The sequence below is a fragment of the Metopolophium dirhodum genome, chromosome 1 (assembly GCF_019925205.1).
Source record: "Metopolophium dirhodum isolate CAU chromosome 1, ASM1992520v1, whole genome shotgun sequence".
Lineage (NCBI taxonomy): Eukaryota > Metazoa > Arthropoda > Insecta > Hemiptera > Aphididae > Metopolophium > Metopolophium dirhodum.
Window position 1 is genome coordinate 78,548,434 of NC_083560.1, and position 22,287 is coordinate 78,570,720.

The 22,287-nt window shown below is 29.0% G+C and overlaps 1 protein-coding gene across 2 annotated transcripts; it reads left to right on the forward strand.

Annotated features, from left to right (window-relative positions):
• Positions 1-7,766: 7,766 nt before the first annotated feature.
• On the forward strand, positions 7,767-21,988 carry LOC132936475 (piwi-like protein Siwi). 2 transcript variants are annotated; one of them, XM_061003207.1, is made up of 18 exons: positions 7,767-8,001; positions 14,987-15,450; positions 15,509-15,548; positions 16,020-16,133; positions 17,454-17,665; positions 18,132-18,317; positions 18,384-18,560; positions 18,644-18,799; positions 18,868-19,013; positions 19,083-19,191; positions 19,257-19,546; positions 19,602-19,756; positions 19,827-19,951; positions 20,017-20,185; positions 20,880-21,001; positions 21,057-21,214; positions 21,390-21,537; positions 21,609-21,988. In XM_061003207.1, the coding sequence occupies exons 2-18, from the start codon at positions 15,001-15,003 to the stop codon at positions 21,723-21,725; spliced, it is 2,874 nt and encodes a 957-aa protein (XP_060859190.1). In that variant the 5' UTR covers positions 7,767-8,001; positions 14,987-15,000; the 3' UTR covers positions 21,726-21,988. The 2 variants fall into 2 exon arrangements, with proteins under 2 accessions (XP_060859190.1, XP_060859189.1); XM_061003206.1 differs by having other exon boundaries at positions 14,990-15,450.
• Positions 21,989-22,287: the final 299 nt, after the last annotated feature.

Here is a 22,287-nt window from a genome sequence, read left to right on the forward strand (position 1 = left end):
GTTTTAGCTAAGCTATATAGATTGTCAATATTATTATGTTCAAGGTAACACTATGTATCAAAATAAATTACCTTAGCATTAATTTTCAAATTAATAAGTCCATTAATGTATATAAGGAATAGTATAGGTCTTAAGATGGTACCTTGAAGAACACCACATTTAACAGAAATCGAAAAACTAAAGCCCTCATTAATCCTAACTACCTGTGTTGAGTTATTATTTGAAAGGTAAGATGATAATAGAGGTAGAGCAATTCTACGGATACCACAATACTTTAATTTCTTTATAAAAATATTATAGTTGATCGACCGAATCAAATGCTCTTTTCAAATCAAGGAACATGTCTATTAGCTTATTACCTCTATCCAGACTTGAATGAATAAAATTTAAAGTCTGCAGTAGATCACCATTAGTAGACATACCTTTCCTGAACCCAAACTAACTATTAGAAAAAAAAATTATGATGATTTAAGAAATTTACTTGTCTATTTTTAAGACATTTTTGAGATAGACAGTGTGAGAGAGAAAGGTCTATAATCAGTAAAATTTTCAGAAGCCCCTGATTTATACAAAGAAATAATAAGGGTGTTTTTTAATTTTGTAGGAAATATTCCAGATAGAGTATAGTTATAAAAATATATTTAAAGGTATTGATATAGTTTTGCATGCACCTATTCTATTTTTAAGTTTAACATAAAAAAGGGGAATATTGTCTTTTATGTTTATAATATTTTCTTCTATTTAATTTAAGGTAATAGGTGTTAAGAAGATTGAGTTACTAATATGTCATTTATATATCATGCATAATACTATAATAGACCGCTGTACATTTCTGTAACCATAAAATAAATATATGAAATATTATTTCCAACATTGCTAAAGAATAAGTTAAATTCATAATACCATTAATACGTTTATAGTCACAAGAAAAAGAATTAGTAACATCTTTGATTAGAAACCAGACCTTTAAGCAATAAGTTCCCGAATTTAATGTAATAATTATTAGCTTTCATATCGAATGGACTTTTTGATTTTTTGGAATTTAAACAATAGATACCTATTACCTATACGGTATAATTAATATGTTACATCGTCACAATATAAAATATAAACATATTTAATTTTTTATTCAACACGAACATTTTTCTATTGTTTGAACAGTTTTAAATTAGTATCTTATCTGTTGGTTTGTTAATTGCTATGATTTAAAAAGTAGCAGACAGCTTACAGAGACCAAATGTTAGAAATAATAAATAATAATCCACATTTTAAATTGCCTATTTAAAACCCCCTAAGAATGTTTAAACCTTATTATATGATTGTAGTATAACACATTAACACCGCTTGATGACATTAATATCATTCAAAATTAGGATTCCGAGAGTATACGGTCCGGCATAATACGGTTCGAAAAATATTTTATTCCGGATTTCTAAGTAATATTTTTTTCCGAGAGAATACGGTTCGGGAGTATACTTTCCAGATTTATACGGTCCATGACAATATAGTCCGCATATTTTGAAATTCCGCGATTACACAGTGCCGCATAATACGGTTTGAAAAATAATTTTATCCCGGATTTCTACGGTCCGGGACTATACTTTTTTGTTCCGTATTTATACGGTCCATGCGAATACGTTCCGAGATTTTACGGCCCCTCTTCTCAGGGGACTCAGTCAGTGGCGAATCCAGGGGGAGGGCAAATTGCAATAGCAATTGTGTTTAGCCAATTTTGGAACTTTTTGTACCTTTACCCCCCATGCTCCTCCCAAAATTAAGCCCTAGATTCGCCACTGGACTCAGCCTTTAGTTCGATTTATGTAGTTTTTCGAATTATCGAGGTTCGAATAAATTATCGAGTGACTACTGTAATTTATTGTCTAATTCATAGCCTTTTGGACTTTTTAGAATTGTCCAAAAATTGTGAAAACATCAGGGGGCCGTAAAATCTCGAACGTATTCGCATGGACCGTATAAATATGGAACAAAAAAGTATAGTCCCGGACCGTAGAAATCCGGTATAAAACTATTTTTCAAACCGTATTACGTCACAATTATTGGTGTAATTATAATTAATGTAATATATACATACAATGTTTCACTTCTCTTTAATTGGAATTAATTTGTTTTCCCTCAATATTATTCAAACACTCGGTAAATCGAAAACCTCTATAAATAGAATTTTTAACTCGGTCCCTTGAATTTCGAATTATCGAGTGACTACTGTATTATTAAATTATAGTTATTTTAATTAATTATTACTAAAAAGTAATCTTATGCACGTAAAATAGCATTATATTACTTTATTTATTAACTCTTACACAACTATTATGGCACTTTGAGTCACAAAGTCGACTAAATTGTTTGCATTTACACCGATTGGTGTTACATAATAATACAGTAGTAATGACGGACTATGTGACAATATAATCATTCGATAATCATGAAAAATGATCTTGATTGTAGTGTTTACAATCTTAGTGTTTTTTTGCAAATGCACAATATTCTATGTGATCACTTTGTCGTTGAAATTACGGTTCGGTTCGTATTATCAGCAGCCGTCAACGCGTATATTGCGTACAATTAGATAGGTATATCTATCGTAACGCGTAAGTCGTGGTATCAATATCAAACGAATAAAATATGTAACTATGTAAGAATAGTTGTGTAGTATTATTGTTACGTACAATTGTATAAATACCATTCGACATAAATGTGTACAGTAATTAATTCACTTTGCCCACTTGAATCCGGCAGGGTACACTTTGCCCGCTAATCTCGTACCAATGTACGCCAATGTATGAACAAATTGAGTATTAAAATTATCATTTTTACATTGCCCAAAATGTCCGGGCATTGTTCACAGTGCCCGATTTACTACTTTGCCCGTAATATATATATTTAAACTATAGTAAAATTAGTCGGCAAGTGTTTATATAATATAGCAAAAATTAGTTTATTAAGTTATTATTTTGAGTAAAAATTTTTATAATTTCATTATCAAATGATAATTAATTTGGATCAAAATATTATCACATAATAATTAATATTATACAATTAATTATACATAATTAAATCAATGAAAATATTTTAAAAATAAGATGTCTCGTCTTGGGGGGCATGGCCTTATGTCCGCCCCTGAAAAGACTACTGACACTGTTCTCAATAGTATTTAAAAAAAATTGAAACCGCCATTTCCCCACATTTTACTGCCGCTTTCATTACTTTTGTTGTCAAGTCCAGATTAAGGGGAGGCAGAGGGTCCATGGCCCTGGGCCCACAAACAACAGTGGGCCTCTAGCGGATAGTACGTTTTGTTTTATTAAATTAGAAATATTTGAATACAATATATTAACGTTTCTCATAATAGACTGTATTGCTAAATATTAAGGGGATTCCATACCGTAATTTTCTGTTTTTGTCTAACACACGCGCGACATAGGATATTTGACGGATTCTTTGCCAAACATATCAATTGATCTAATGAAGTGATGAGAATTCTGAAAAAAGATTTGAATTTGTTTTCAAGTCTACTTGAAATCGACTTTCTCACAATTTTGATTGTTTGATTTTAGCTTCTCCAAAAATTGAAATACAAAAATGTTTAAATACTCTTTTTTAATATGACGTTTTCTGGAATTTGGGGGATAATATCAAAAATGTGGGAAAGTCGATTTCAAGTAGACTTGACGACGAATTCAAATCTGTTTTCAGAATTCTTATCGCTTCAATAGATCAGTTGGAATGTTTGGCAAAAAACACGTCTAAAATACTATGTCGCGCGTGTGTTAGACAAAAACAGAAAATCACGGTATCGAATCCCCTTAACATTGATTATAAATACTATATAGTATATTTTATAGTACTAGTATTTATAATCAATGATATTACTATAATAATATATCGATAATGGATAATTATGTTATTATTATTATTATTATGGTATCGTAATATCGTCTATTTTTAGCATTAAGATAGTTGGTAGGGAAATGGGATTTATAGGAATATCCGAGTATGGTGAATACTGAATACTGTCGATTACGAATTTACGGCGGATGCAGAATGACGATTGAAACATTATTATTTATTAGTCATTACTCATTACCTTAAATTCAAGTTTTATGCCGTTAGCTTAAAAATTAGAGTGAATCGACCTATTATGAAACTTGGTGGTAAGAACATAATCTGTGTTTTTTTACGATAATTCAGTTTTTAAGTGAGTTATGAGCATTTTTAATTTACATTTATTATACACGCTACAACTCACTTAAAAACTGAATCATCGTAAAAAAACTTTCAACAAAACACAGATAATGTTCTTACCACCAAGTTTCATAATATGTCGATTCACTCTAATTTTTCAGCTAACGGCATAAAACTTGAATTTCTGACCGTAAATTTGGTATGTTACGCGTTTGTAAGACGGAGTGAACACATGCGGGTGTGGCGTCCTCTTGTTGATACCTACTCTCTATACTCTATAGACTATAAGCAATAGCTTGTGGTAAGAGTAGGGAGTCCGTTACAATATTAATTAATTAACTATACACAATTTTACAGTACATATTATTGATAAAAATGAAAACAAAATAATATAATTTTTTATGTATTCATACAATAATATTTATAATTTATTATGTATATTATGTTCATTGTTCAAACACTTACATTTTATAAAAAAGTATTTAAATAATGAAATATAATATACCTATAATTTATAAAGTAAAAAAAATGTTATCTCTGAAATAATGTGGGTCATCAATATTTTGATTATGTTTATGGGCCCTTAAAATTGTTTGGCCCTGGGCCCAAAATTATCTTAATCGGGCTTGTTCGTTGTTGTATACTTGTACAGCTATTAGCTATATGTTCATATTATACATATTTTTTTAAATAGAACATAACTGGAGTCAGAGATCATACAAAGAAGAAACAAATATATTCAATATGGGAACTATGTACGTTCTAATAGTTGGTAAAGATATATTTTCTATATTAAAATAAAAGGTATGTTTGTGACTTGTGTAAAGATAATAATTTATGATACTTATTTTAATATTGTCTTTTTTTTAAGTTGACTTTTGTTTTAAGGTATATTTTTCTATTAATTGCCCTAATCCTTTCAATGTTAAAAAGCTTAATTTGTTAAACTTAAAAACTAATCATAACTTAATGATAGAGAGCTGTTCTGTAATTTACTAATGACACATTTAAATCATTTAATTAATTTTAAATTATTAATATTACTTATACCTATTGATAAATTACATGTAATAAGTATAAATTATAATTATTAAAGATGCATGGTGTTTGAAAATAGAATTACCTATGTTAAAATATATTTGTTTTTATTCGGTTCTCAACTCTCAAGTCCCCATTGCACTCACTACATGGCATTTGAAAATGTTTCACTTTATAAATATAAATATGAAAGCATTGTATTTTTCAATTTTCAGGGCAAACACCTTTAAGCAAGTAAGTACTTTTTACTTTTACAAAAAATTAACACTTACAAAATAGTAGGTAATAAATAAAAATAATTTAATTAGAGTATCAGACTAAGAAATTTGTATGATAATTATTATAATGATATAATTTTTAATTTTGTTGTCATCGTATAAATCTTGTGCTTCTATTGCATCAATCTAACCAGAATATTGTCCTTGTTTTTGGCATAAAAGGAACTAATGTTTAGTATAGTATATTACTATCCTTTTTGCTTGGGCGAATACCAACATTTATTTCGCATCTCAAGGAAATACATTTTCAGATGAGTATTTCTATAATATTATAGTAAAGACCCGCTGTATTGGGTATTTAGGTAGGTACTTTTGTTGACAACACAACTGTTTAAATTACACACCCATTCGGTGGGGTATTTAAAATTGTTTGTGCTCGTGCCCGTGATAACAAAATAATAAAAGCAAATTGTAAATTGTATTAATTATTATTTTTATTTATTTATAAAATAATAAACTTATTTAAAATTAATATTTCTTAAAAAAGAAATTGATAAAAGCCGCAAAACGGTATACGGCCTTCGCCTTTCTTGCATTAAAATATTGTTTAAAACCAATGTAAATATTTATAGAAAATGACCAAATCGTCATATGATAATAGCTTATAATTAATTTAAAACATGTCATGTATCGACGGTTATTTTTATTTTAGTTACACAAAACAATCAAAATCAAATTTGTCAAAAATTTGGAAAATTTAAATTTTTCCCCTAGCCCACCCTAAATCCGTGACTGAATCCATTATATGTCTATCATATATTTATATGTAATAAAACTCGTTCACGGTCTATGTGTATAGATTCCTTTGTATTATCGTAATCGTAGATTAGTTTTTACTTTTTTTTAGTCATTTTAATTTTACATTAGTGGAATACATATTATCTAACATTGATATTGATTTGTTGCCTGTTGGGATGGTTAATAAAAAGTAATAGGTAACTAATGAAGTAACTTTAACTTCCTTATTATATTTTAAAAATAACAATAATAATAATGGTCATTTGGGGCCTCAAAAGATATTTTGCACACGGGACTTTTAAAGCTTATAGTTAATGTTTACAGTGGCGTATTTAGGAATTTTGCTAAGGGAGGGGTATGAAATATATAATAATACACCCACAAATACGTACATAAAATACATTTTTAAAATACCCTAACATGTTACCTATTGAGGTTAGTGTGGATCAAGGTGAAATAATAATGAACACAAATTGTATAGTACCTTATAGCATTTATTATAAATTCATACTAGCGCCAACCCCGTGTTTAATACAATAAACAAAAAAAAAATAGTTTCAATACAAAATTCAGTTTTCTATTTTTTTTGGATGCTCAGTTCATCGATAACCTCATTTGCATAGGCGCAATTTGGGTTAAATTTATGGGGGTGCTAGATTAATGTCGACTAAAGTGATTAGTGGGGGCCTCTGCCTCCATGCATACAACTTAATTTAATACACCCTCGCATTAACCTTAATAATATAAACAATGAACTAATAATATAAACTATTCTTATAGGTTGGTTACCTATGTATTATTATTATTATGAAAATGATAAGGTCTTAGAAATAAATGTATCCAAATACCCACGGCATAATATATTATAGTCAATAAACATTCGATGACAAAAACTAACAAAAACTACAAACAAAAAGGTATATTATTATAGTAAATAAAATATATATGTGTGATAATTGCAAGAGTAAACGTATGCGCGCGAGTGGAACATAGAGTAATATGGACTAATTATGGAGTGGGATCAAACCATAGACATATTATTATAATACATATAATATTATATTATAATGAATCAAACAATTGATTGTGTTCAGTTAATTATGATAATACAGTTTTCTACAGTTGCTGCAGCCTGTAGTTCCGTGTTGGCCGACACTAACGCGCCCTGCAGTGCCCGTTTTGTGGCGGCGATGCGTGAACAAGTCGAGTTTTGTTCGGCCGAGTGGTATCATGAAGTTTATTTATAGTACGTAATATTCCATAATATTCTGCCGAGCGCCGATACCCCCGCGTACGTTTGCAGCCCACACACCGCAGGCATAATATGCCATATGGACTGTAGACAGTTTTTTCCATATCCGGCCTTCCGATTGGCGGTTGCTCGTTCTTTCCTTCCGCCGTTTTCCGCCACTTTTACCACTTCTACCGTTCTTTCTGTGCACTTTTACACAAGTTTGCCGGTTCTGCTTACGCCGTTGCCGCTCGGCAGTTGCCGTCACTGCCCACTCGCGACACGGAATCCCGTACGGCGCAAGCGCACTTTCGTTTTGGTGTTCCGACAAGCCCGCACGGCAAACCAGCGCTAGTTTCAAACTTACAAGTTGCATTCTTCACTCTGTTCCGCCGTCCGACATTTTCGAATTTTCGTTTAACCGTCACTCACGTCCGTTTCACGTGTATGCAGATTTTGTTTTTGCGTTTGGCGCAAACGTTGTTTTAATTCAATTTTACACTCAACGTTCAGGTATGATTGTTTTATTTATGTAATAACATTAGTATTATATTGTTCATCCTATTTCGTTTGGTTTCGACGTTCGAACGACGGTCGTTGGGGAGGCAGACATGTTGGAAGAAAACGTGGTTTTTAATTTTTTTTTTCTGATTGATTCCTTGTGTTCTGTGTGCTTCGTGCGCTGGCTACGTATTAGATTTCTGTATTGTTCACGTCAATTTGATTGACCAGAGCCGTGTCTTAATGGTTTCACCAAGTATTTTTATTTTTTTGTGAACATTTGTAGGTTGTACTTTTTTTTGGTCGACGAGATGCCATTGTATTATCTTAACTAACCAAGCGTTTAAATTTTACCTACTTATTAAAAATGTATTGACGTTAATATTGAGTTAAGGCTAGGTACCAAGTATTATTTTTGTGAATAACGATGGCGCAATGAGAATGTCTAATATGGTTAGTGTTGACCTCTTAATTGTAAGATTAATTATGAACTTATGGATTTATTTACTATCGCTCACCGTGCTAAGGATTTTCGAGGTTCGTGGAAAAAATAAATTGCAGTAAATTACCTTATAATTTGGAATCCCAAGTGGTTAAATGTAATAATTACAAAATTAAATGTATTTAATTAAATCACTTTAAATTTAGCTAATGTGTGTTAAGGATATTTTACAATGGAACTATTAGATTGTTGAACTAATAGTGCTATTAGGATGTTTAACTTTCATTAATTTAATCAATTTAAGAAAAAAAAATTTTTTTATTAATAGTTAGTAACTATTTAACTAAGTGACAAATAATTAGGTAGGTAGGTACATTTTAATTATTTATATAATATCCATAACAAATTGTATAGTTAAAAAATGTTGATTTTGAAACCTATTAACTTGGTATTTTTTTAAAATATTTTTTCTAAGTTATCTTATAAAAATCAAAATTAAAATTATTTATTTATTAGAAATAACTTTTAATATCAGCAATATAGCTTATAATAATATCATATTTCAGATGTCGGTAATATTTTTTAGATATACCTAATAGCTAATGGTTAGGGTTTAGGTTTTGATGATGATACAATCTTTTCTCTCTGTCAAAATACAGACAATTCCATCAATTGATGCAAGGTTTTAAGATAATCTTTTTTAAATTCTTGTGAATAATGATTTCATTATATTCTATTGTGCAAATGTTTCCAGTCATTAATTCGATCAATAAAATCAATTAAATTCTGCATTTTTGAAAATACATAAAAACAGTTCCTATACTTGGGTTATTTAATATACTCAATTTTTCTTATTCTACTTATCTTGTCGCTGTAAATCTGGTCCTCCATTCTTTCCTGTTTGTGTCTGTGTATCGATTACAGCCAGCTTGTCTTGTCATATCTTCTAAATGTATGTCTTTCTTGGTCTTCCTCTTCCTTTATATCCATTTTTCTGCCTGTTGAATATGTTTGCCACAAACTGGTCATGCCTCAATAAGTGACCGCACATTTTTCTACTTCTTTCTCTTATGCTAATTAGTAGAATCCTTTTTTTCATTTACTTGGTTTAATACATTTATGTTACTTCCGAGGTTACTTCTCATTTCTGACCAACTAACTTTCAATAACCTTCTATACTTCCACATTTCCATGGCTTCCAGCTTCTTTTTGTTTTGTTCATTCATGGTCCATGTTTCACAATCATTTATCAATACTCTCCATCCACATAGCATTTGATGACATTTTCCCTCATCTTGTTAAGGAGATTCCACCCCGTGATTTTCTGTCTTTGTCTTACACACGTATGGCATAGGATTTTAGCTTTTTGCTTTGCCAAATATGCCAGGTGATCTAATGAAGCAATTTGAAAATAGATTTGAATTTGTCAATAAGTCTATTTGAAATTGACTTTTCCCACATTTTTGATATTTTCTCCCCAATTCCTAAAACGTTTTATTGAAAAAGAGTAATATTATTATAAAATAGTCACATTAAAATTTTTGGAAAAGTAAAATTTGGAAAGTTGATTTCAAGTAGGTTTGACAACAAATTCAAACTTGTTTTTAGAATTTAATTGCTTCATTAGATCAATTCCACGGTCCAGTTCAGAACTGCAACAACTCAAAAAATTGGTTCATTGGGTATAATTTGTTTTCTTTATTGTTTCTCTATGTAATGTAAATTATAATATTTAAAATGCCCTCTCGTGGTCAATAATTTAACTATATTTTATTGCGTTCTTGAACTGAAATCGTCATGAGATGACATATAACAATATATTTTAATTTTAAACCAAGTTATGTGTATTTTAAGATGTTCTGACAATTTCCAATTTTAAAATACTCATAACTCGCGTTAAAATTAAAATATAATAGAAAGCCCATGGTTACCTAGATAATACTCTTATCTTTAGATTTTATAAGAGGTCAATTTGGTCAATTTGGTCTTACACGTGTTCTGCTGAGTGTAAAATTTGCTATCTTATGCACTTGTAAGACGGAGAGTATGTACACATGCGAGTATCATGTATTCTCGTCCTCTTAAAACTGATTTAATAGTTAAACAAGTTAACCATTAATTTAACTATGTTATTATATAGGTAATTTTGAATATCTATTTTTTCCAGCTATAAATCTATAAATAAAAATATGATATTTTTTAGTTATATTATTCATTGTGACACTAACAATATTTGGAATATATAAAAATAGACTATTGAAACCTAGGAAACCTTGTTGATCAATCATAATCTGTTTTCAAAATTAAAATCTATCAAACCTAATTCCTTCAGTCTTGTCTTGCTTTTTGGTCTAAGAGCCACTTTTTTTTCATTGACTGCAGCCCCACCTCCTCCCCATTCATATTTCTTATTTATAATTAACCATATTTTTTGTATAAATGCTCTTTTTGCCATAGCTGTTGGATAATAGCTTAGTGATCACCATTGTTTTAGTCACCACCATTGTTTTTGTTTTACATAGCATTTATTTTATTTTGATGTCTCTGCAATGTAAAGCAAGTTATGCAAGTTTTTTTTGATTCTGATACATGATGACAATTTCATCTGAAAATCTTATGCAGTGAATTTTTTCTCTATTTATACTTACCCCTTTTGCATGTATAAATAAATTGAATAGATAAGTAAAAGGTTGGGAACCGCTGCTATAGTTGATACTTATAAATTAAGCCGATGATATACATATTAGAGCTTGATAACTATCAACACATAATTAGATAATATACTTTATATATAATACAAGTATAAATTAAATATTATTTTACATTTCTACAAGTACAATTAAAAAATAAATAACTATTTAAAGAAAAATAATGTCAACTGTAAACAATGTAAAATACTGTAAATGTTATAAATATATTATTAGTTATTACTAGTTTTACAAAATAATATTAATATTTTAGATATCTACCTAATAACAGCAATAACTACTAATAACTTATTTGTTGTAATTCAATAATTGTATAAATTATATTCTGTGAAATTATACTCTGTTTCAAAAGAGAACATACCGGTCGGCGACTAATTTATGTCCGGCGGCGGGCATCCCCCACCAATTTCCCATTGTTAGTGTGATCACGTGGTTCTCGACGCACCAATCAAATCATTCGAAAGCGGTATGTTCTCTTTTGAAAACGAGGATATATGTCTAGACCTACTATAATTATTATAACTTTTTTCCAAATTTCAATGCCTGTTATAATAATTAAATACAATAAATTATTCTTGGAATAATATTATGATATATTGCCAATATAGTTTCATCGAAAACAATAGCTTTTATTTTTATTGATTATCAAATTTTTGTGAAAAATAATTAATAAAATAGATTTTATAGTATTTAAACTGTTGTTAAAAATAATTTTAAAAAGTATTCAGAATACTTAACAAATATTTAAAAATATTTGTATTTAGAATTTCATAAAAATAAAATTTGACTCACCGCACCCTTAGTCATTTTCTAAAAATCTGGAGGAACCTTATGCTCTATGGCCTATATAGACTACTTCGGTTTTATGTATCAGTGCATAAGTATAAACAAAAGTAGTAAGGTGTAGGTATATACTATATACAGTATACACATTACATTGTATTTATTTTTATTTATTAATTGATTTACAATATTAATTTATAATTAAGGAACTTATGGAACTAATGTGACACTTGTTTTTTTTTACACAAATCTTTTATTTGTGGTCGAATGGTTGAAAGACATACTCTCATTTCTTCTTCAACTAACTTCATTTTCATTAGTTTATTTGATTTTATGTTTACAAGAGTAGAAAATCCTTGTTTACATAAATATGAAGTTGAATACTACAGTAATATTTTTAGAGCTTTTTTGCTAATTTCTAAGTGAATTTTTTCAACCTGAATACAAAATTCATTTAATGAAACATTTTTGTATTTTAATAAAAGAGTTCCGACTGTTTCTTATTTCAGCAAGCTATTCTTCTTCTTCAAGGCTGAATTCGTTAAACTTATATTTTTATCAGATTGGTCATTTCTCCAACCATACTCGGAAATATCTAAATCAGGAAAATACTTGTCTATACTTTCTTCTAAGGCAGTTAAATGTACCATTACAAATGTCATAACTTGGGAACTTTTTTGTGTCACAGATAATGAAATCTCAAATTGATTTTTTTGCACACGTTTTTTCCAGATATTTAATTTATCTTTAAGAGTAAATAACTTACTACACAATGTTAATATATTTTCATTTGGTCCTTGCATACTTGAATTTTTTTGATTTAAGTATGAAAATATGCCTGCTAGGTATGATAATTTTTCCAATCATTTTTCGTTCGTCAATAACTTAGAAAATTCAGGTACATTTTCAAGAGTAAAAAATACGATAAGTTCATTTTTTAACTCATTTACTCTGGACAAAACTTTACCACGAGATTTACCACTTCTGTATGTAAAATAAGTTCAGTAAATTGTGATTCCATTGCTTCACATATTAAAGAAAAACTTGTGTTTTTAATGGTCTCATTTTAATAAAATTTACCATTTTTACCACATCATCAAGAACATTTTTTAACTGAGGACCAGTTTTTTGCCAATGAAACAAAACCTTTTATAGAACCAGTCATACTAGGAGCGCTATCAATGCAAATACCAAAACAATATTCCCAATATAAATTTAATAATTTAAGTCTTAAATATTTATTTGTTACTCGCAGTGCTATATTTTTCATGAAATCGTTTTTCTTAAAAAATATATTTCAAATAATTTTGCGGTACCCTAAATAAATTTCGCGGCAACCTGGTTGGGAATCTCTGACTTATTACAAGACTGATAGTGAAATTGTTTTACCTAAATCAGCTATAGTGAATAACAAGAAAATAGTAAACACTGATACTGAATGATGGTAACAGTGAAGAAATAGTATCTTTTATTTTTTACAATGATTATGATTTATTATAATACTACTAGCTGTCACCCGCGTGCTCCGCCCGGTGGATAGTTGTTTGTTAATTGTGGGGCTGTTCGTGGCTCCAAAAATCCTGTCTATCTATCTTGCAATTTGTTTTTTATATTAAGAGTAATTGAACTGTATGCAAAGTAGTGTAAAACTGTTTAAAACTTATCTTAACTTTTCCGTTACCTGTAAAAAAATTCTGATTGTTAAACTTTTTTGGTGTAATATATGATGTGGAGGCAATATCTTTTTAAGTGTAAATGATATTATATTTTAATGTATAGCTATCACGACCGGCGTTGTCCCGTGAGATTCGCAGCATTATATTATCAGGTAAGCAATCTACCTGGGATAGATCGCAGACACCGTGCTGTTTGTACTGGTGGAAGACATTAGCACCAAAATAAGTTGGTATCGTACGGAAGCGCAAAAAACTAGACTTGCTTTTATAGTATAGATATAAAAAAACAATAATAGTATTAAAAACACTATGGCAGATGCCCATATAAATGTTCCTAAAAATTGTTTTTTCGGACAAAAAGCTTAAAATGTATTAAAGGAGGATCCACATTTAAAATTTTAAAATTAATTATTATTTAGTTTCAAGTTAATATTAGAAAATCAAATAAATAATATATAATTGTATTCTGTATGAAAATTGTTCTAATTCTATATCTTAACGACCCTGGTCGGTCAAGTACTCAGTTGTATCTTATTTTACCTACCGTGGTCAGGTGTGTGGTTGGGTGTTTTATTATTATTAACATATTATTGTTTTATCCATTTAAAATATATTTAATATAACTTCTCTTAAAAAAACATTCAAAAGTATCATTGCATTGCACATTTTAGACACCAATGTCATTCATTTAGGCAGAAAATGAGGAGAAGTTTTATAGATTTTTATGACAATTCATAACTTTTGAGGAGATGCCTAACAACATTTTATTTGTTGAACAGATTCACAACATTTTAAGAATAGTTCAGTCTTTTAGATGTAACCTTTCATATTCAATATCTTCTAAGCAAGTCATTAATCCTAAAGAATTTTGATTCTCTTTCGATAATTTTATATAATATAGCCAATTTTTTTTATATCTTGACTTCATCATTATATTTTTGACATATGTACCTCTCAACTTTTTCCATAATTCATGTTGAAATCATCTTAATATCTTCTCATCAACTTGAACAGTCGTATTTTGGGTTTATTCATTAAAGGAGGATTTAACACACTTTAACTTAACTTATGTTTTTTGTAAGATAAATATATTTTTTGGCTAACCATCCTCAAACCTCTGTAAATAGTTAAGTTTAATAATAAAAAAACAAATATATACATTTTATAAAAATATTGAATCAACTTATAAAATACAAATTGATCTATATAGTGTAGCAATGCATCACCGTTGATAGTTTATCATTGATATAGGTCAGTTTAACAGCATTTTATGGTGTGATAGTATTTACTTTTATTCCACTACTATTTATTTTAGATTTGCATAACTGTATATGTTTTTTATCTTATTTTTATCGTAGCATAATATAGAAATTAAAACTTTATTTCAGTAGATTTGTTCCAAATGGAACCCATAAGACCATCTAGGGGAAAAGCCCGCGGACGTCCTCAATTCCCAACCATTCAACCAGGTGTATCAAATTTACCTCCTCAAGGAATAAGAGGACCTAGACCAACCATATCACAGCCAATACCTTCTTCACAGCCACTACAAACGCCAGTTACGGGTACAATGCCACGGCCTCCTCGTCCAATGCCACCACGACCTACTGGTGCACCCCAGCAAAGAGCCCCTAGGCCACTAGGGCCAAGACCTGGGATGTCTACTGATAATTTACCAAGACCTGGGATGTCTACTGATAATTTACCAAGACCTGGGATGTCTACTGATAATTTACCAAGAACTGGGATGTCTACTGATAATTTACAAAGACCTGGGATTTTTAGTGATAATGTACCAAGGCCTGGAATGTCTGCTGATACTGCAGCCCTTAAACAAGACCCTATGGCAGGAGTAAGAATCTCAAAATTTAATATTATTTACATACATATTTATATGCAATTTTTTTAAGGTGCAACAAATTACAGAAGGCCTCAAAAATTTGGGTGCAGGTAATATATCTTATAGTCAATATAGTCTGTCTTAACCCTTTCACTGCTATGGACGTACTAGCTACAGACATACTATTACGTTCCTTTATCCATAAAATAAAATGGGTAAAAAAATAACAAATGTAACAGTAAAAACATGTTTCTGTGTTCATTGTATTAATGATACACATTTTAAATCATTATTATTTCTAGTGAAGACCAAACTGACACCACTTCTAACTATAGAATGTGTCTAGCTCTTGTTGGCCCTGTTGTGTACCGTTGTCGTATAAATTTAAAACTTAAAATGCAAGCCAATAAACATATTTTTTAAATTTCTACATAATATGGTTTAACAAAATAATTATTATCATTTAAGAATATGAAAAAAAAAAAATTGAAATGGTATTTTAGAAAAAAAATCTTAGCAGTGAAAAGGTAAAATCAATTTAATCTAAATGACATAGCCAACTTATATCTTATACATTTAAGGTGATGCACTAGTACCGTTAGGGCGCGGAGCAGTTAGAGGCCGAAGACAAATTGATCTTGAACATTTTAGAACACCAAGACCTCAATCTTCATTAGGGGATATTGGAAAACAAGGTAAGGTTTAATGTTTGAATACAATTTTTATTTTATTTTTTGTAATATCTAGAAAATATATTATACATTTATAAGAGAATCGTCTAGAATGTAAGGTTACTACACTGTTCAAAATCGAAAAAAAGGCATATATTTTAATTACAGTTGCTGGATATATAATATGTCAAAATATGTGATTATTTCTCCAAAAAATTTTCACTACATTTCTGAAGGCTTGACACCAGCTTTTAGTATGTGCTCATATACCTTTTACTCCACCTCCTTAAGCCACATTTCTACAACCTTGATCTCCTTGACGTTGTAATCTTACTTTCTGGGCAGTTTTCATAATATATACTATTTATATTATTTTACATAGTACACCTATATATTATAATTTATAGAAAAAAATTGATTTTAAAATACTAGCTGGCTCGTGTATTAGAGCTAAAATGAACTATACTAAAATATGGCTTTGAAAGAATTAATTTTGAATTATTTAAATGATATTTAAGGACTCTAATTTCAATGCTCTAATAAAATATTTTTAAATAATTTAATTCACTTTGAATATTTTTATTTTTAAAGAACATAAATTATATGTTGATGTAAATAAATATAAAAATGTAAAAAAAAAGTATACCTAGGTGTTTTTAACATGTAATTTTGTCAATATTTTATAACTGAAAAAAAAAGGAAAATATTTGCAGTGAAATAGATATTTAAATTTATTGCACTGTACAATAATTGTTCTCTAATATTTAGAAACTAAAATGACTTATATTTGACGACTACTAATAAGTTTTTATTGACCATAAATTATCTCTTTCTTATTTCTAATATTTGACTTATTTTCTTAATCTTTTTTTTTTATTTTTGGTATATTTATTTTTCAATATTGCTATGGCTTAACTTTTTCTTCACCATTTCTAGTTACCATCTAAAAATAACCTGAACAAATTCACTTAAACTGTTTAAAATGCCATACAAGGTAATAAATCTAATAAAAATACCCTTACAAAACGTGGTCTGTCTATATGTTATTGATACACATTATAGTTGGAAAGCATCATGTCAAGCATTCCATAAACAAGATGCAAATGCATTGAAATCCGAGCCTTAGAGTAAATGTACATTATACAATGTATACTTAAACCAATTATATTTATTATTATACTTATGATTTAATGGAATAATTCACTAAAATTGCTTTCATTATTATATAAGTACTATGGTAAAATTAATGATTGTGCCAAATTGATTTTAATGAAATATTATAAAGTAAAATTGAAAACATTAATAGTATTTTCATTGTGATTATGAATTATATATGTACTTCAGGAACTTCTGGACAGCCAGTAAAATTGTTGGCAAATTATTTTCCCATCACCTCATATACAAATTGGTGTTTGTATCAATATCGAGTTGACTTCAATCCTGAAGAGGATAGAATTAGTACTAAAAGAGGATTATTAGCTCAGCATCGAGAACTTTTAGGAGGATATTTGTTTGATGGAACCATGTTATTTTCTGGCACTCGATTTGATCCATCTGTAAGTTGTTGTATAAAGTAAACCCTTTCACTGCTCCAGATGTATTATTATAATTCCTGTATTTTATATTATGATTTTCCAATCATTGTAAAAAAAACCCTGAATCACATTATTTTAAATTTAAATAATTAGATCATAGAAACCTCAAAATTAAATTTAAAAAAACATATTTCATTGTACGTTGCATACACAGGTTGCAGAGCATAAATAGTGAAGCAGTGAAAAGGTTGATAATTAATCAAATGTTTTTATTTTATTGGTTATTATTGTAATAATGCTATCACAACAATAACCAAGGATAATCAAGAATTATTTTGCCAAGAGCTGCATTAAAAATGTATATAAATGATGACCACTAAATAAAGTTTAAGGACCGCTAGCTCACTATCATCAATTGGTTCATTAAACGTTTAGTGATTATCAATTAATTAGAAAGTTAGAAGTCAATTGTAATTTTTTGGTTTAGACTTTTGAACTTACATCTTCACGTCGCCAGGATGATCAAATTGTAATAATTACAGTGAAATTCACAAATGTAATAGAAACCGGTGATTATGCCAACATTCAAGTTTTTAACTTACTTTTGCGTAATTGTCTTCGACATCTTAAATTGACATTGATTGGAAGAAACTTTTATGATCCAGATGCCAAAGTAAAAATTTTTAATTCCATAAGTATTTTATTTGTTATTTATTCGACCCCTTATAATTGGTTTTAGATTGATATGGCTCAACATAAGCTTCAACTTTGGCCAGGTTATGAAACAACGATTGGAAGGTATGAAGATAATATTTTACTCTGTGCGGAAATTTCAACTAAAGTAATGCGTCAAGAGACAGTATTGGACTTTTTAAATCAGTGCGCTGCTGATAGAAATAGAAACAAAGATTGGATGGTGTGTTTGTTATGATTTTGGAGGATTTCAGTTTATAATACCTTAAATGAATAATTAAATGATAAATATATTTTATTATTTAGATAAACTTTAAAAGTGGTGTCGTTGGTACCACAGTTATGACAAAATACAATAATGAAACTTACAGAATTGACGATATAGATGAAAATTCTGACCCTAATTCTGAATTTAGTAAAAAAGATGGGTCTAAAATGACTTACATTCAATATTACAAAGAAGTATATATCTAATGATTTATTATAACTATTGTAGACCTATATTAATATTATATTTATTACTGTATTAGAAATGGAACATAACAATTCGTGGTGGTAGACAACCAATGTTGATTTCGAAAAATAAAAAATCTGTAAGACGATTTGGAGCTGAAGATACGTTAGTGTATCTTGTTCCAGAACTATGCATTATGACTGGTATAACTGATGCCATGAGGTAGATAAATTGGTATTTTAATTCAAAACTTTTTTTAATTGATGTGCATTATCTTGTTTTAAATTATAGAAATAATTTTACACTTATGAAAGATATGGCCATACATACCCGTGTGAATCCCAAAGAACGCATGGAAAGATTAACGAACTTTGCAAATAGACTTCTTTCTACACCGGATGTAATTAATTATTTTCATAGCTAGTTTTTTTAATTTTTTTAATTTTGAGTTCATTTTTATTTAAGTCTGTAACTGAATTGAAAAGATGGAATCTGACATTAAGTAACAAATTGGTTGAACTTACTGGTCGTACATTACAACCAGAGCCAATTCAAAGTCGTTCTAAAGGCTATAATGGCGGCGAAGAAGCTGATTGGACAAAGCATTTACGCTCTTTACCAATGTTCACCTCTGCCACTGTAAAGAATTGGACCATATTAGCTCCTAAAGACTGTTGCCGTGAAGTAGAAGCATTTGCTCAAAGTCTTTCAAAAGCAGCACAAGGAATGACATTTGTACTACCCAGGCCTGTTATGTAAATATTTTTTTAATTTATTTATTTTTTGAAAGCTCACAAATATAATCTTTAGATTCCCTATGGTTGATGGGAGGTCAAATACATTTTTGAACGATCTGGAAAAAGTAATTAATGAATCGAATCCGTCATTGATTTTATGTGTTATTCCGTCAGCACGTGGTGATATTTATAGTATGATTAAAAGAAAACTATGTATTGATAGAGCAGGTATATTTTTAATATATATGACAATGATTTTATAAAATTAAATGAATTTTTAATGAATATCTATTTTCAGTACCGTCCCAAGTAGTACTGTTAAAAAACGTGCAAAAGAACAATTTGTCTGTTTGTACAAAAATTGCTATACAAATAAATTGTAAACTTGGAGGTGCCCCTTGGCTAGTTACCATTCCTAAAAAAGTAATTTAAATAAAATAAAATATACAAATTAAATAGTAGTTATTTTTATTCTATTTCTGTCTTAGGGGATGATGATAGTTGGTTTTGATGTGTGTCATGACAGCCAGCGGAAAAACATATCATTTGGAGCTTTGGTATCAACCATGAATGATGCTCACACTAGTTACTTCAGTTGTGTTGAACCACATGAAAGTGGAGAGGAACTATCTGTTCATTTTGCTACAGGCATAAGCAGTATGTATTTGTTAATTCGTCAATTGTGGATTTTATTTGTTAACTTATGTATTTTACCAGATTTTTATGTCGATGTTCCTGAAATTTGAGAACACGTCATTATATTATTAAGCTATTAACTAAAATATTATTCTAAGTTAAAATTATATTCCATTTCTCAGTCACAACTGTAACAATTTACCAGTAGTTGGCTTGATCAACAAATCGGCTTAAAGCTACTAAAGTACTACAATGTACCACTTATCTAATTTTTAGATCTCATTTGTAGTTTATTAAATATTATAAATAATACCAAATTACTGGTTTAACACTAACTCAATTTCACACCTGTGAGCCGTGAACTTACAACACTACCCTCAAAATCAGTATTATTCGGGTAAGTAGGAATCTGCCTACCAACTACTTCTAAACTGTATAGGATAAAGAATAAATATCATCAGTTTCTCTATTCAAAAGTATGAGGAATAAGTATTGAATAATCAAATAATTATTAAACCATAAAATACTGAAATTTTATATAATTTGGATTTTTTTTTGAAATTAGGTAGTCATTTAACTTAGATGTATCCGCTTTATTATTGTCTCATAATTAATTATTATTGTAGAATTAACAATTTAATTATTATCTAAACTTATTTTATATGCGTAGGTATGCTATTGATATAAGTTTTAAAAAATTGATTTTATTTTTCAGAGGCACTGGCCAAGTATAGGGCTAAAAATGGGGCATTACCTACTTCGATAATTGTATATAGAGATGGTGTTGGAGAAGGCCAAATATCACACGTCCATAAGACAGAAGTTAGACTTTTGCAGGTAGGTTTAAATTATTTTAAATTGTATTTTGTATTTTATTTTTATCTTTTTTTAGACTGCCTGTGAACAATTTTATGGGGCAACTTCTGTCCCACTAGCTTTTGTCATAGTCACGAAACGAATTAGTGCAAGATTTTTTGCTCCTAGTAATAGAGGGCCTGAAAATCCTCGACCCGGTACTATTATTGATAGTGTTGTTACAGACCCAACTAAGTAAGTCATACATAAATTATTTAACCTAAATTTGTACATTTAATGGGATTAAAGTAATTTAATTCTATTATATTGGCATTTTTGAATTTTTTAAAAATTACTTTTGTTTGTCATAAAGTAAAGCAAAAGTATATTTATAAAAAAAAAATGTAATGCTTAAAATTATGAATTGTAGGTATGATTTCTTCTTGGTATCACAACATGTAAGACAGGGTACTGTAACTCCTACACATTATCAAGTTATTGAAGATACACTTAGACTTCCTCCCGATATAATGCAAAGACTTACATTCAAGTTGACCCATATGTACTACAATTGGTCGGTTAGTATACCTTTTTGTAGGCTATTCTTTTTTTAATGCCTATACTCATTAATTATGTTAATAACTCCTAGGGTACGGTTCGAGTTCCTGCTCCATGTCAATTGGCTCACAAGTTGGCATTCCTCACTGGACAGAGTCTCAGACGTTCGCCCAACATAGGATTGGATGAGTTGTTATACTTCCTTTAGTATACTTTATAATATGTCATTCAACTATGATTGATGTGTATAATAATTTTTTTTATGAAGAAATCTTAAAATTTTATTTTATGTTTTTAAAAAGTATTTTTATTTTTAAGAAAGTTACTTATTGTTTTTTTTTTTTGTTATCATTTGATGATTATTAACTGTATTTTGACAATGCAATTAACAATTATCATTAAAATTTCAACTGTTATTATTTTAACCGTTTTAGTATTATTGATTAATAATAATAAATATTTAGTGTTATATTTCACTTGTTGTTTTTTGTACTTAAAATATTTTTAGTTTAACTCATACAAAATATGTGAAATTTGTTTCTTCAAAACAGTTAAATATTTTCACATGATATTACATATAATCAAACATAACAATTAAAATCTCCGAATGTTCATTGAAATTATTTGCTGATAGTAATTATCATAAATGGTGGTGATTGAATAAAATGTTCTAACTTTTTTCTGGATTTAAGGTGTATCAATTCCGCGTTTTTGTGTGAATTTTTTAGTGAGATTCATTAATGTGCCAACTAATAAAACATGTTTTCGTT